Source organism: Motacilla alba, chromosome 21, assembly GCF_015832195.1.
Source record: "Motacilla alba alba isolate MOTALB_02 chromosome 21, Motacilla_alba_V1.0_pri, whole genome shotgun sequence".
Taxonomy (NCBI): domain Eukaryota; kingdom Metazoa; phylum Chordata; class Aves; order Passeriformes; family Motacillidae; genus Motacilla; species Motacilla alba.
The window spans coordinates 771,527-787,604 of record NC_052036.1 but is presented as its reverse complement, the minus strand read 5'-3'; the positions used below and the strand labels follow the sequence as shown (position 1 = coordinate 787,604).

At 53.6% G+C, this 16,078-nt stretch overlaps 1 protein-coding gene across 1 annotated transcript; it reads left to right on the top strand.

The window, feature by feature from the left end:
- Positions 1-137: 137 nt before the first annotated feature.
- Positions 138-2,795, top strand: LOC119710726 (forkhead box protein L1-like). The gene is made up of 2 exons (XM_038160114.1): positions 138-819; positions 2,703-2,795. The coding sequence occupies exons 1-2, from the start codon at positions 184-186 to the stop codon at positions 2,793-2,795; spliced, it is 729 nt and encodes a 242-aa protein (XP_038016042.1). The 5' UTR covers positions 138-183.
- Positions 2,796-16,078: the final 13,283 nt, after the last annotated feature.

The window sequence follows — 16,078 nt, the reverse complement described above, 5'->3', positions numbered from 1 at the left end:
CCGGCGGTGCCCGGCGGTGCCCGGCGCTCAGCTTTGCCCCGAGCTGTGCCCGCAGCCCCCGCGGCCCGTCCTGACCCGGCGGCGACCCCGAACTGACCAGACTGGGCTGGGCCGGGGGCGGAAGGGTGGCGGGGAGAGGGTTTAGAAGGGCCCGCGGGGCCGGGGCGAGCGGAGCGCGGGGCCATGGCCGAGACCGACCCCGGCGAGCGGCGGGCGGCGGGCACCGAGAGCATCACCGAGCGCATCACCGAGCGGGGCACCGAGAGCATCACCGGGTCGGGCATCGAGCGCATCACCGAATGCATCACCGGGTCGGGTACCGAGCCGGGCACCGAGCGTGTCGCCGAGAGCATCACCGAGCCGGACACCGAATGCATCACCAGGTCGGGCACCGAGCGCATCACCGAATGCATCACCGAGCCGGGCACTGAGCCGGGCACGGCGGGGTGGCCGCAGCGGCCTCCCTACTCGTTCGTGGCGCTGATCACCATGGCCATCCGGGCCAGCCCCGGGCAGCGGCTGCCCCTGAGCGGCATCTACGCCTACATCGCGGAGCGCTTCCCCTTCTACCGCGGCCCCGGCCGCCAGTGGCAGAACAGCGTCCGCCACAACCTCAGCCTCAACCCCTGCTTCCGACGGCTGCCCTGCCGCCACGGCCGCGCCGGCGAGTGGGCGCTGGACCCCGCTTTCCAGGACATGTTCCCGGGGGGGAATTACCAGCGCCGCCGCCGCCGCCGCCGCCCGTCCGCATCCCGTCCGCCGCCCTCCGCGACCCCCCCGGGCCCCGCCGCGCCCCGGGCCCCGCCGCCCTCGGGGATGGCCTCGCTCCCCGCCGCTCCCCGGCCCCCGCCGCCCCCCGAGATGCCCCCGGGCCCCGCCGCTCCCCGGCCCCCGCCGCCCCCCGAGATGCCCCCGGGCCCCGCCGCTCCCTGGCTCCCGCCGGGCCCCGCCGAGCCCCCGCAGCCCCCCGAGATCCGCCCGGGCCCCGCCGCTCTGCGGCCGCCGCCGCCCTGCCCGGTGCCCTCGGGCTGGCCGCAGGGGCCGTGGGCAGCGCAGGGGCCCTGGGCAGCGCTGCTGCTGCCCCGCCGGTACCCGGAGCTGCCGGCCGGAGCCCCGGCGCTGCCGCTGCCCGCCTGGGCGCTGCGCCCCGCCGGGCTGGACACGGCGGTGAGCTGCGAGCTGGGGGCCAGGCTGTCCCCCGCCTTCAGATGAGAGAGAGCCCGGCTCCGGGCAGGGCTCGGGCTCCGGGCAGGGCTCCCGGGAGCCGCCGAAGCCCGCCCGGCGGTGCCGCGGGAAGCGCCGGGACGCGCTCCTTGTCCCGCTGCTGCCCCGAGGGAGCGGACCGGGCTGCTCCGCCGCTCCCCATCCGGAAACGGGGAAAATTGCGATTTCGTTGTTTGAGCCTCCAGGCAGCCTGAGAGGGAGCTGCAGCACCGAGCAGCGAAGCGGCACCGCGCGTCCTCTGGCTCTGAGGGCACACGGGGAGTCCGGCACAGGCCAGTCCCTGCCTCATGCAGGGCGCTTATTTTTTCAAGTGTCTTTAATTTATTTTGGAGCTTTTCTTTCAAGGTCTGTGGAAAAACAATGTAGGTCTGTTCTGCGTGGAAAATACCTTAAACCAACAAACACGAAAGATACTTGGATTAATACTGGAAATCTTGCGGGTTTGTACCTAATGTGAATTTATATGGGATTTTTGATACGGGTTATTTTATATTGATGCTGGTTCTGTATGTTTGTATACGTTCATTGTTAATGTGTTTCTTATAAATGACACTGTAATTACCGTGTAAGGATCTCTTCCCCTTTGATTTCAGGGGGAGTCGTTTTTATGCCCTTCTTTCAAAATAAGGGTTCAGAGACAAAATATGCTTCCAATAAGAACCATGTTTTAGGTTTATGAGAGAAAAGAGTTCAAATACTGTTATGTGAGGAGCAGCACTTGTTGTATGTTATATTAATAAAGAGTATTTCCTAAGAGTTGTGCCTACTGAAAGTATTTAAATTATGTTGATGCTCTTCTTGAAAGAAGATGCAACTGAAATTCAGTTTTATAGTTGTGATTTTGTAACTTTTATACTTTAAAAGTGATTCTAAATATCATCTTTAAATTGTACCAACACGATGAAAACGGTGCTGGAAATAGAGTCAAATATTCCATTGCCGAGGTCCAGTGCATGGGACCTGCTCTGTGGTGGGCCCAGCGCAGGCTGGAACCGGCCCCAAGAGGGGCTTTTAAGAGGGCTTCGCTGGGGTTTTGGGTGGTGGCTTTCGGGATTTTTTCTTTTTAATTTTAGGAGGTTTTTTTTAATGAGAAGAAAACCCTCCCCTGTAGATGAGCAACAGCTCTGCTAATTCTGAAGGGCCGGGCGGGGATTGCGCCCCAGCTGAGGGGCGGGGGCTGTGGGGGGTGCCCCTCACCTTCCTCACCTTCCTCACCTTCCTCACCCTCCTCACCCTCACACCTGCGGCTCGTCTGCGCCGATGGGACCCGGACGCTTCCCCCGGGGGGATCGGGGGGTCCCCACAGCCCGGGGGTCCCCGCAAACTCTTGTTCCTGCTCGGGAGCTGTTTGTGGGGCGGCTGAGCCTCCCGCGGGCCGGGGAGCCGGAGCTGAGCGGTGAGCACTTCGCATTTCTTCCCCGAGGCTGCGGGGCCGGGCCCAGACGGGGGGAACGCGCAAATAAAGCGCTTTTTTGCAGATGTTTGCAGCCGTTTACAGCGGGTTGCCGCAGACGGGCGCCGCGCCGGGCGCTGTCCGGGCTCCGGAGCGCTCCCGGCGTGGCTGCCGCTAGATGGGGCCTGGGCGCCGCATCCCGCCGGGCACGGGCGATCGCGGGGCCGAAAGGGGCTCCCCGCGAAATGCCGGGGGCCCCTCTGGGAAACGGAGCCATAAATGCGCGATGGGGCCGCGCCACGGAGAGGCTCAGGGCATGGGCATGGCCAGCGCCCTCCGCGCCCGCGGGGCTCCTGCTGCCCCTCCAGCAGCATCCCATCGAGCTGGGCGGCGGAATCCTCCTCGAGGTGAGGAGGGGTTCGTGGCACCCCCAATCAGAGCGGTAGGGATGGCCGCGGCTACATGAGTTATCTGTGGGTCAGATTTTGGATTGCAGGCTGCGTGTTCTTCCTCCTCCAAGTGCACTTGGCTTTTGCTGGAGCAGGTTTGGATAAAACCTGTAAGAATGTTGACCCAAGGCTGAGCCAACAGCTCAGTCAGTCTCTTACATGGGTGTTCTGATGGCAATGCCACTCAAGAGTTAATCAGCACTGCTGTCTGCCTTCTCCAGAGGCTGCTTCAGTTGTCGGCAGGGATGGTCTCTTACAAAGAATGATTCAGAGCATTTAGATAAAGGCCCTGCTCTGAATCACCACTTGCAGGAGCATCTTTCCTCATCAGTGATTTAAAAAGACAAAATCTAAGAGCCTGGGAAGGCGGGCTACCTCTGCCAGCAAAGAGAGGTGCTGGGAATGCCCCTCAGGCTCATTCAGGCACCCTCAAGCTCCCTGCAGCCCCTGCCTGGCTTCTGTGGCTGGAACAGAAAGCTGCAGCATGGGCTGCACTTAAACCAGGGGGTGGCTCATGGTGTGCATGGTTTCCTTGGCAGTCACAAGTGCTGGGGCCTCTCCTGAGTTCTGCTTCCCTCTGAAAGCTGAGGGTCCTTGCTGGTAAGATTCTCCCTGGAGTTTGTGTCTGCATTTAGAAAACCTGACCTCTGCTTATTTTTCTCCGAGTTAAAGCCTTGGGTCAACATTCTTATAGGTTTTATAAATAAACCCCAGCCCAGCACATCCCCTCGTGAACAGCAGAGAGGCTTTGGGCAGGACCAAGGAAACGGAGCATTCCCCTTTCCCACCAGCAGATATCAGACTGTCTAATTCTTTGTGTGGCCTCATGCCTGTCCTTCCTCCTCGGTTTTGGTGATTAACAGTGGTTTTACGTGTTGTGTAGAAGAGCAGGACAATTTCTCTGCATGCTGCTGGGTTATCACAGATGTGAAAGACTTTCCATTGACCGAACCAAGCACGGTGCCGTGCTGATGTCTCTGTGTGTTGATGCCTTCATCTGATCCTGGGCTGTCACTGGCTCTGGGATGTGCCAGGTCGTTTGTGCCTTCCCCTGGGGCACTGTTCCCCTCTGTGGCCCAGGCTGTGCAGGCTCACCCCAGCTGTATTCACTTGGATTTCGGAGCACTGGCCAAGCTGCGTGTGGCGTTTGGCTTTGTCCTGGATTTCAGCAACACCAGCATTCTCAAGGCACTTCCTCCTTTCCTCTTCCATCCAGACAGTTGGTTGACATGAGCACAGCCATGGCTGTGTGCTGGGTGAAGCTGGCAATGTTTTCTCTACTGTGGAAGCCAGGGTGCTGGCATGGCTTTGGTGCTGGCATGGTTTTGGTGCTGGCATGGTTTTGGTGGTTTGCTTGACTTTTCTGTCCCCTACCAGTGTTTCTGCCCCAACTTCTTGCTCTTTCTTAATCTCCACCTTTTTAATCTATCAGCCTTGAGTAGGAGACTGAAGAGATAAGGGTGTGAGCAATGAAGAGTCCTGCAAAACATAAAATTTGTGTCACAATTTGCCAGCGTGGGGTGAGTTGGAGAGCTGAGAATAGAGAGCTGTAGACAAGAGGATCTGCTGGCTTTCTTCAAAGGAAAGATGTGACTCAGAGTCCTTATTCCTGAAACAATTGCATGGGCATGGAATGGTGCACTTGTTTGGATTGCAGCAAATCACAGACAGAGCTCAGACAGCCTGCAGCATGGTCCTCAGGGGATCTCTGAAGCAGCAAATCTGAACTTTTCAGGACAAGTGAGTTAGGAACTGTTCCCTGAAGGCTCAAATGGAGGCACCTGCGGGGCAGAGTCTGATTTGAGCCGTTCCTGGTGCTCTGTGGCCATCAGAGCCCGGGGAGCTGCACTGCTGCTGGATTTCCCCTCCCGCCGAGGCTCTCCGGCCGCCCAGCTCCGTACCCGGTTTCCCGTCAAGAGCTGAGCATTTCTCACCGAGAATGTGGCCTGTGGTGAGGGGGTGGGAAGGGAAGAGGGGGTGGGGTGAGTGCAGGGGGGGCTGGGGCTACTGCAGTTTCGTGCCTCAATCTGTATTCTCTCTCTTCTCTGCATGGCTTCCTGTTTTTTCACACCACTGCTCTTAGAAACAACAAGCTGCAAGAGAGCAGGACAGGGCTGGCGGTTGCTCGCCTGGAAGAAACCCCTGGAAACACCTGCAGAAGTCTGGGTGCGGGCTCTGGAAGAGGCAGGGCGTGTTTGTGTGCTCCCCAGGTGTGGTCCTGTCCCACAGAGGTGGCTCTCTGAGGAGGGGGTGCTGTGGTGTCTGTGTGCTCCCCATAAATTCCCTGCTGGGTGCTGTGCAGCAGCAGAACTATCCATTCATTTTCCTAACTATCCATTCATTTTCCTCTTGGAGCTGTTTCCCTCGGCTGCTCTTGAACGGACAAATCTAGAATTTGTGCTGTTCTTGGAGTCTTGTGATGATCAGTCAGGGCTGCTCAGTGTCAGGATAATGCTGAATGTCAAATCACCAGTGCTGCTTCCTGCAGGATCTGGGATTGGATGCCAGGAAAGCCACCCTGCAGTCTAGGTTTGCTCAAGTGTGTGAAAGGAGGAAGGATCTGGTTTGAGGAGCCCCAGTGAGGAGCTGCCCTCCCTTTCCATGACCCTGGGCAGCTTGCACAGCTGGACAAGAGCGAGCTCTCAGGGAAGTGGTTCCCAAACTGAGAGCCAGGGTCAATTATTATCTGAAAATTCACAAAGAACTGAAAATTCTCAAGAGCTGTGACTTCTGTTTTTAGGGGCCTGACAGCATTCTTAAAGCATCAAGAAGTTGCACTAGGAACTGTTCTGTCAGTGTAATTTCTGTATTTACTGCCATGTGTCCTCCCTGCTGTTTTGAGAGGGGGGGAAAAACAGCTTGTTTGACCATAAGTAAATGGCAAAATGTGGAGAAAGGTGTTTAAAATCTGTATTTCCTCTTCGTAGGTGAATAGTTGGAAGGGTTGAGGGGGCTGCTCTATCACCTCGGCCTGTGTCCCTCCAGTGTCTGATCCGTGCTCTTGTTCAGTGCTCCTGTTGGGAGGCAGCAGGGGCCCTGTGTTCTAGCCAGCGTGATCAGTGAAGAATGGGAGATTATTTTTAATCTGAAATCGCTGTGCTGCTGCCTCATCTGCCAGCGAGCCAGAGATCAGTTCTCCAGAAGCAGCAATTTTTGGGGAGCTGAGCTCCACGGCCGCGGATGCTTTGGTTCAGGGCAGGAGACAATCGGGTGTTTCTGAGATGCTGTTTCTGCTGGTGACATCAGGGCTCGGGCTTGCTGGCACGTTGCTAAGTGACTCGCAAAGCTGCTCCTCTGGCGAATGACCGCCAGGGAAAGGTAAATAGAGGATTAGGCTGCACAGCCTTGTTCTGGCAGCGCTGCTCTCGGCAGGAGGAGGGTGGGCAGCCAAGGAGCACAGCTGCTGCAGGAGGTCCCTGCCTGCCAAACGCTGCTGCGGGAAGGAGATGAAAAATGGGGAGGATTGCAGCAATTATTGAGCCTTGTAAAAATAATTAGCCAGACAACAGCAGGCAAATGGGCCGGGAGGAGAAGGAAAAACAGCTGCCAAAGCAGAGGGAGAGAGGGCTTTGCTGGGGATGGGGAATTGGGTGAGATGCCCCTTCAATCAGTGGCTGGGGAGAGATGAAAAATAATGAATGAGCTTCGCATGCACATGACAGCAGGACAAGGAGGGAGGGGACATCCCCTCACTGAAGCTGCTTCCACCAGAGGCTCCTGCAGGCTGAGTGCCTTTTTCGTGGCTTTTCAGCACTTACCAGTGGTGCCAGCTATGGCCAGTGGCACTCAGAGAGCTGAGCACTGCTTCTGCACAGGTTTGTCAGGAAGGGCTGCCTGACTTATCCCTGCAGGAACTGGTGCCAGGGCTGTAAGGGAACTGGACAGAGTGTTGGTTAGTCCAGGTTTCTAAACGATGGGAACAAATTTCCGTTAGGATTCCTTTTTCTCCTTCGTTCTAGGGTTCCTCCCAGAGCCACCAGCAGGCTCATGAATGATTTTTGCACTGTAATGCTGTGGTCTCTGCTCTGTGGGCAGAGCTGTCTGCTGTGACACAAGGATACAGTTAATGAGATTTGACAGCGAGTCTCTACCATGTGCTAAATGTCACTTGGTCGCTGGTGATTTCATGGTGGCACTCATTCATGTCTTCCAGATTAATTCCAAGCGTTCTTGTCCTCATGGTTCTGTTTCCCAGGAGGAGTCTTCCCAGCACCTCTGTTTAGAATTTAGCAGGAATCCCTTCCTTGCTCTGTAAGCTCTTGCAGAGAGATTTTTCTGCATTACCTGAGCCAATCCTTTCAGCCGTGTAAACCTGTGGTGCACACAGACAGCACAGGGGCTACAACTGTCTTGCGTGTCAGAGGAAACAGCCTGGCACAGCCTTGGCTGCTCTTAGTCCTCCCACCAGAATTTTTTCTTCAGTTAAGGCAACCAGCCAAAGCGGGGAGGGGAAGGCAGTGCTGGGAGAAGCCCCTTTGCAGGGAGCCCTGGTGATCTGCAGAGCTGCTCCTCTCCTGGGGAGAGCCAGCTGCACTTGTGCAGTGCAGGGTGATTCACTCACCCCTGAGATCTAACAGATAATCTTCAGCGAGGTAAATAAACAAGTACCAGCCTAAATTACTGCTAGAGCTCAGCTGCCTCTCTGTAATGGAAGGTTTCAGGGAAATTTTGGGGGAATTTGTGCTCATGCAATCAGAGCTACTGACTTCTCATTCAGAGCAGAGAAAAACATTGTATTCAGAATCAGTTTTGCTGCTGGCTGGGGTTTTTATGGCCTCTTCCTCTATTTTTTGTGACATAAGACAAGCAGTGTGACTGGATTTAATTTTCTGCTGTAAGACTGATCCCAAGGCAATGAGTGGGGAGCACTGCTGGACAATTCACAGTCTCCTGCAGCTGCCAGTGGAAGGAGGCCACTTTTCCCTGGGCCAGTTTGCTGGGCTCCCTCAGCCTTTGCTAATTCACATGGGGGCAGGACCTGTGCTTACCAACAGCAGCTTGCACCTACCAGCTCTCCAAAGTCCAGCCGAGGCAACAGGCACAGCCATCTGGTGATGAGCTGGAAACAGCGAGATCAAGGAGGTGATGAAAAATGGATCAAGGTCTGATGGTGCTGTGGCTGGTCACTGCTGCCCAAAGTGGCTGAAGGGCACTGAAGGGACTTTGCTCTGTCAGCTCTCTCCCGTGCAAGTTTGTTGGGTGTTGTCATCTTGACTTTTTTGCTACTTAGCAGGATTTCATGTGCTATTTTTTGTCATTTGTAAGCTGAGTAGATGCTTGGCTGCCTTTCCTCCTGTGGTCAGCTGGAACCCCTCAAAAGAGGTTCAGGAAGAGGAGAAGGGGAAAATGCTCTGGTGCTGTGGACTGAGCAATTCCCTGTGATAAATCTGTTATCACCAAATATTCTGCCGTGCCCATTGCCAGAGATAAGGGAAGACAGGGATTCTGTAAAGATGAGAGCCCTGGGGGACAAGAGCTCAGCCCCTGGTAAATGGGATCAGATGCCTGTATTTGTATTTTGCCAAGAGGAGGGATGCACATTTCAAATCCCTGCGGGCTTTTGCCGGTTCTGATTCAGCAGTGAAAACAAGAGGTGTGGGTTTGGAGGGGTTTGCTGGTAATTCGGTGATCTGAGGGGTCTGTTCAAATCTCAGGTTTGCTCTGTGCATCCCTGCAGTGGCAGAGCTGTGTCTGAGGAGCAGCCAGTGCTGCTGGTGTCAGTCCTCCCTGTGGCTGCCCATGCAGGGAGCACACAAAGCAGCCCCCAACAAAGCTCTGAAGGAAAAGGAGAAGGGTAAATAAATAATGTGCAGGGAGGAGGGTCAGGGCATGACCTGTTAGCAGGGAATGGGCTGGAAGCAGGTGCCTGGCAGTAAAGCCCTTGTGGCCCATCGGGAGCTCTGTGCTTGGAATTTGTCTGGCTCCAGGGTGGGAGCCAGGAGACAAGGGTGACACACTGGAAAATGGCACAGAGAGAGGAATCTTTCTAGTAAAGGAGAAGTCCGAGGAGAGGAAGAATGTATTTTTAGTGTCTAAGGACTTCTGAAATGTTTTTATGCTTCTGCCACCGAAGGAATCACATGTGTAGTCAGTGGCTGTATTTTTGTTTGTGTTTTGGGGGCTGCAGAGGCTGGGGAGGAATGTCTTTCAAGGCAAACTCTTCTCTGGAGGGTTCAGTGAGCACCTTGGCTCCCAGAGCACCCCAAAGCAGGGGGTGTGTGGTCATTGCATTCCCAAAGCCACAAAGTGTGGCTGGGCAGCATTACTGTGCACGCACCTGTGCAGCTGGTGCTCAGGGAAAGAAAGAGGGTGCAAAGATCCCATGACATTTTTCCATCAAGTCGCCAAGGGTAATTCAGAAAGCCAAAGCCTCATTCAGTGCTCTCCTTTTTGGCAGTGCTGTGCACTGGGTTCTGCTCTGTTGGCATCCCACCATCCTTCCCCTCGTGCCTGCGAGCTCTGGGCTGTCACTGCCCTCTCCTCACCCTGGCATTGTCACTTTAGCCAGCAGACTCTGCTCTGTGCCTCTGCCCATGGCCCTTAAAGAAGAGCAAATTGAAAATCTGGCTCCTGACTGCAGCTAGTTTGCAAGCAGCCACTCAAAACACCCAACAGAAAGTGGGTAGGAGGAAGGAAATGAGAGGTTGAGTTTTTTCCTGTTGCAGGTAGCAAGGAAATAAAATAGGAAATTTAATGCAAAGTTATCATCTCGCTGAGCCCCCAGCAGCCCAGGCTGCAGGTGCTTGGTGGCTGCTTTTGTCTGATGGTTTATCCTCTTGGTGCCAGGGTAAATTCTGGATTTCAGGTCCCCGTGGTGCTGCGGAGCAGCTCCCAGCAGGGATCAGGCAGTGGGGAGAACCCTGAGCTGGAATACCAGGGGAGCTGCTGTGGGCTGCACATTCCAATGCAGACCCTGGCTACTGGGGCCTGGTGAAAATGGATCTGTATCAAATTCAGTCCAAGACCTTGACAGTTTTCCAGCCCAGTGATGAGTGGTTGTATGGGCAAAGGTGCCCGACTCTGTAATTTGTGTTACCCTGCTGCCATTCTGGGAGAGTGGAAAGATCACTCTGGTGCTCAGGTGCCTCCTGCTGCTCCAGCCTCGCTCAGACCTGGCTGCTGCTGTGGTTTTAATGATTATTCTCTGTAACAAACAATGGAGCTTTTTACTTTATTTTCTGAGCCACGCTCGCCCTTGCAGCACAAAATCCAAGTGTTAAACACAGTCAGTACTTGTCCTGCACAGTCCTGGTTCTGTTTAGGCTGGCTGGACTCTTCCCTTCTGTGAAATACATCTTCTCTTCTTTGTAAATATTTTTAAAGACTTAATGAAAACAAACATTATCTATTTCTAGACCAAAATTTGAGGACAAAAATTTTGCGCTTTCCCGCTACTGAAAAGAATTTGTTTTTCCTTCATCACTGTTCCCATGGTAAAAGTTGTTGCCTCCAGCTATGTAAATGAGTCTTCATCAATATGTCTCAGGTGGAAATTCCCCTTTTTGCAAAAGGAAATTTTCCTGTGGTAACAGTAAAAATAATTTTCTTTCAGCTAGAGCCATCTCTCATTTTAGAAAAAAAGGAGAAAAATTCCATTCACATTCCTTTTCTCCTTGTTGTCACTGGTGACTCATGCAATGGCCTTTGCTACTTATTTCTGACTCTTAAGTGATTTTTCAGGTGGCTGCTAAAAAATTCTTGAAGCGTTTGTCACTGGCATCTGCCTCACTTGGTAACACGATACATAAATTCTGATTTTTATGCAGAGAGTGTATTCGTTTGGGTTCTGAATGTTGCTTAGTTTGGAGTACACATTTTAGACGTCAAAACTAAACAAACAAAAACCACTGAAATGCAACAAACTCTTGAGCTTGTGCAAAACATTTAGCACAGGCAGGCACCTGCATCTGCCTTCAGGGTGCAGCCAGCCACCCACACACGAGCCTGCAAGATCCGGTCTTACTGGAAACAATTCATAAAGACCCCCAAAATTCCCAAACGGGATGAAGGGCTTTCTTTTTAGCACTGTGACTTGATCACTGAAGCCTCGTTTTGTGAACTTGAGCTGTGCTTCTGAGCGTGGGGAGACTGGGTGCTGCTTTCCTTCTGGTAGCAAAGAAAGGGATCCAGAATCCCCGAACAGTAATTTCAAGAATAAATAGCGTGGTTTAGTTAAACAGGCAGTTACAAATCATAATGGAAATGTGTGGTTTTAAAGATCACTCATTTGTATTGCAAAAAAAAAAAAAAAAAAAGAAATCAACAAGAGAAAGGAAAGTTGTTTGTCCCTCCTGAAGAAGGGATAGTCAGAAAAGGGATGGAGCTTCTGGCCTCTGTGTTTAACATTTCTTAGTTTTGTATCAAAACCCCATCTTCAACAGAAGTGGGCTTTAGAGTGGCATTCCCTGGGAGGGGGAAATGCAGTGTTTGTGTTGCAGCCGTGCTCTGAAGTGATGAAAACCTGGTGTGTTGTGACCCTGCCGCTCTGAACTGTGCAGCTCCCCCAGCTGCAGCCCTCGGCTGGGGTGTACGAAGAGCAAAGCTCCCCTGTGGAACACGGAGGAACACTCCCAGTGCTCTGCATGAAGGATGAAGGAAATCCAGCCCGGCAAAAGCCGTGCCACTGGCACCATGTGAGGAGCAGAACACGAGCCCCTCTCCTGCCCTGCAAAGCCTTGGTTTCCCACAGCAGCCTGTCTGCTTTGCTGGGCATTTTTGTTTATTTGCGGGGTGTTCTCCCCAAACGATCTCGTACATTTTTGCAGTCAGTAACTCACAGTATCCCTGACAGAGCTGTAGCCTCACGTTCTCGCAGGGCTGGGCCAGCAGCGTCTCCTCCTGCCTCTCGTTTGGTTGTAGCTTCTGTTTTGGGGATGATGTGCTGCTGACAGCACCCACCATCCACACAACGTGCCTTTTGCCTCAGCACTAACTCTGGCACGGGCAGAGGTGGTAACTCAGAAATCCTGCTGAAGAAGCAGCCAGGGGCTACCAAACAAACCCTCATTTTGATAACTCTGAAGCAGAGCTGCCTCCCGGGGCTGTTCTCCTGTCTGTGGTGCTGCTGATGGCCAGGAGGGGAATCTCGGCTGCCACTGAGCTGACTCAGGTCCTGCCTTGTTACAGTTTTGCTCTGCCAACATTCGCGGGGGAACCGGAGAGGAACGCTTTGTTCTCAATATCCTTCGTTTAAATACATAGTCACACAAATAAAACAGTGTTTGGATCTGGGCAAGGACACCAAATTAGGCCACTTTGGCCTTCAGCAAGAGGGATGAGTATCTTTGTCATCATTGTCTCTTCTCTCTGTCATTTTGGGGTCACGAGATTGACACCATTTCAGAAGCTTTTCAAGCAAACAGACTGCTCAGGCCTTGAATCCCACCCCCTGATACTTCACCATCGGCTCCTCACAGCTTGTGAAAAGGTTTTTTAATGGCATTTTTGTTTGAATGCACGGTCATCAAAGAGAAAAGCCGTGCTGAAGCTTTGTTGTGGTTTTAGTCTGTAAAATCTCTCTTGCGGCAACAACAACAAGTAAACTGTGGCCTTGTTCCTGAAAGAAAAACAACTCGTGCTATAACCACGGTGTCCTCAGCTGTCCCAAAGGCTGAGCTGTGTCACGTTTGTCTTCAGGGCAACGTCCTCCTGAGAAGGCTGTTGGAGTGTAGATGGAGAAGAGAGGGAACAGCGCTGGCTTGGGGGTGGGTGGAGGATGTCTGTGTGTCGGGATGTGATGAGTTAGGGGTGTATGGAGCGGCCAGCCCAGGCTGGGGATGCCCTTGAGCCTGTTCCTGTGCTCTGTGAGGTGCAGTTACAAATCTTAGTGCAGTTTATCCTAACTCTCCTCATGTTCCTTGGCATGCATGGTGCTCGCTTGCAAGAGGACCTGGGTGCCCCAAATATATATATATGTCTGTGTATACATGTATATATGGGTGTACATATATGTGTGTGTGTGTGTATAGATGTAGGTGTGTTTAAATAAATCTCCAAAGCAGGTAGCCGAGCAGGTCCCAGCAGAGACCCTTGAGAAAGGGGACATCCAGGCAGTGGGGATGCTGTGCAGCAGAGCAGCATTATTCTGTAGCACCGAGAGCTTTCGTGTAACATGCACAACCAAGCAGTGACCCTGGAGCGGTTTGGCTTGGCCAGGGGATTTGGTGTGGCCCGTGGCTGCGCTCAGGCAGGTGAGCCCCACGGCTCACCACTGACAACCAGCGTGGATCAGGGCTGCACCTTGGGTGGCTGTGATCCTACTTCAGACCGTGTTGCAAAAACAGCAAGCAAAAACCCATCTTTTGAGTTTTGAACTCAAGCAGCTCCCAGCCGTGTCGGCGGCCCGGCGCGGTTTCCCCGCTGAGCAGCGTGAGCCCTGAGCAGTGCTAACCACATGGAGTAGAGAGCCCCGACTCTCCTCAGGCTGCTCAGGCTTCCTGTTTGCCTCCCGGTGCAATGAAATGCAGCTTGGGTCGGTTTGTTTGTTTGTGTGTCTGTCTGTCTGTCCTGTGCTGGTGAAGGATGAGGGACGCTCTCCTGGCCCCGTCTGGAAGCAGGGAATACACCTGCAGCAGTGTCACTATGCACCACCTCTGCCAGCACCTCTGTGGCTTGGGGCCAGGAGGGCAGCCAGTGGGTGTTTGTGCCTCTGGGTGGAAGCACTCTTGCTGGGTGATCCTGGAGGTACCAAGGCGGGCTGGTTCCGTGTCCCGTTGCCATCCTCCCTCCTGTTGTTTCTCCTGTACAAGCTGACTGCGCCTCGTCACTGGGTAAATTTCCTGACTGGGACAGAGGTGGCTGCTGGGCTGGGGTCTGCCTCGTTCCCCAAGCAGCACAAGCCCCCCCTGGCTCAGCAGCAGCGTGGAATTGTGTGATTCTGCAGATTCACCAGGTTAAGTGGCCTAGAGCACATGCCCACAGGCAGCGGGAGAGCTTGGGAGCTGAGAACGCAAAATCAACCTTCCAGAGTTTTATGAACAACCGGGGTGAGGGCAAACCAGACTGGCACGGAGTGCAAATGGATGTTGTGATCTGGCAGGCCTTGCATGTCCCTCATGTCGGGTGCATTTGAAAGAATTCCACTTGCCCTTCTCAGCAGTGTTCTCTCGCAATGCATTAGCCCTGTTTGGTTCTCGATAACACAGAAGAAAAACCAAGTAACCCTCCCTTCTGTTCTCCCTGGAGGTCTCAGATCTTAATCTTAGCAGGTTGCAGCTATTTTTTCTGAGTTCCTTTTTCCCTTCCCTTCAGTTTCTGATGTCCAATTTCTCACAGGCCATGTGGGCAAATGCCCTGTTGGTGTTCAGTACAGCTGTACATGTGAAACTTGGAGATGATGAACAGAAAAGCTGTTGAAAAGGAAAAAAAATACAGAACAGAAACCAGAATTCCTGTAAACAGTCTGTTAAAAATATCTTCAACACATGTCAGGGCCGATGATTTAAAATAGACAATTTCTGAGCGTTACATGGTCACATGGAGACACCATAGTAGATTCAAATGGAGTTGAACAATGAATGTTTCAACAGTCACATCTTGTACTGTTGGCAAGATATCTGTGTTACCAGCTAGTAATGTTCAGGGGAAAAAAAATGAGTCAGATTGCAAGAATAATGAGCTTTTCTTGGACGATAACATAGAGGGGGAAAAAAAGAATTTATACCTCAATCACACATCTCAGCAAAAGCTTTAGGGAAAGGATGATTCTGGGAGTCATAAAACAGCAGGACCAGTCGAGGTGACACAGTAGCACAAACCATGCTCTGAACCAGGGTTGTTTGTTTCCATGTGTGGCAGTGAAAGAATTAAAATCACAAATCCACATTCCCAGTATTTTCTCATCTGTGACCCAAAGTATGGCGGGCATTTCAGAGATGTGTGAAAAGAGAGAGACTTTTCAGATGAGCACATGGTCTTTGAGTATCTAATTGCTGCTGAAAATTTAATGAGACGGAGAGGAATGATTGTCTTTGAACACTGGAAACATTTCTTGTCCCATCTGCTGCTGCTTTGGAGCCACAAATTCCCCGTGACAGTTGGGAGAGCTGCGCTGAGCAAAGGGTGATGGCAGCCCCAGGGGTGTGAGAAGTGGGGAATGGGTGGGATGAGACCCTGCACAGTGCTCTAGTGCCTGGGTGGGCTTCCCCTGCAGTCCATGGACCTGTACAACAGCTTGGGGAGAGAAAAAGCTCTGAGTGGATAACCCTGTGAGTCCTTGGTTTCCAGCATTTAAAGGAGGGCTTGGTCCTGTTCCCACGAGTAGCAGGTGAAAGTGGAGCACCAAAGTTAAAACCTGCCCTGCTCCTACTTTGGACCCACGGGCACCTTGCCTGCCTGGAGGTTTCTTCTCATCCCCCACATCCACTTGACCAGGCTTTGGGATTTGGGGTATCCCCCACGCTTATTGCACTGTTACCCACTGCCAGCGCTCTGCAAGTGCCACCAGGGTGTCTCCCCTTCCCCTTGGGGCTCTCTCCTTGTCTCCCACAGTCCATGTCTTTTCCCTCAATGCCCCTCTCCCTCTTTTTCTCCCAGACTCAGTGTCAGCCAGTTTCTAGCCTTCCCACGGTTTTCCAGATGCAGAAAGAGCAGTTGAACGGCTAGGCTGTTGAAGGGAAGGAGCGCTTTCCAGGAAAGGAGTGAATCCCACAGCATTTTACACCCCCTGGGCGGGCAGTCTCACGCACGATGTGCCCGCAGGACCTGCCCTCGCTGCTGCGCGGCCCTGCGGCCCCGGAGCGAGCCGCGGCAGCCGCCGCTTCGCCGCCAGTGCGGCAGAGGGAGGCGGCCACGTCAGGCTCCGGGCACTCGGGGCGCTCGGCTGCGAGCACCGAGTGCCGCCGGTACCGAGTGCTGCGAGCACCGAGTGGCTGCCGCCGGAACCGAGTGACTGCCACCGGTACCGAGTGCCGCCGGTACCGAGTGACTGCTGCCGGAACCGAGTGACTGTCACCGGTACCGAGTGCTGCCAGTACCGAGTGGCTGCTGCCGGTACCAAGTGCTGCGAGCACCG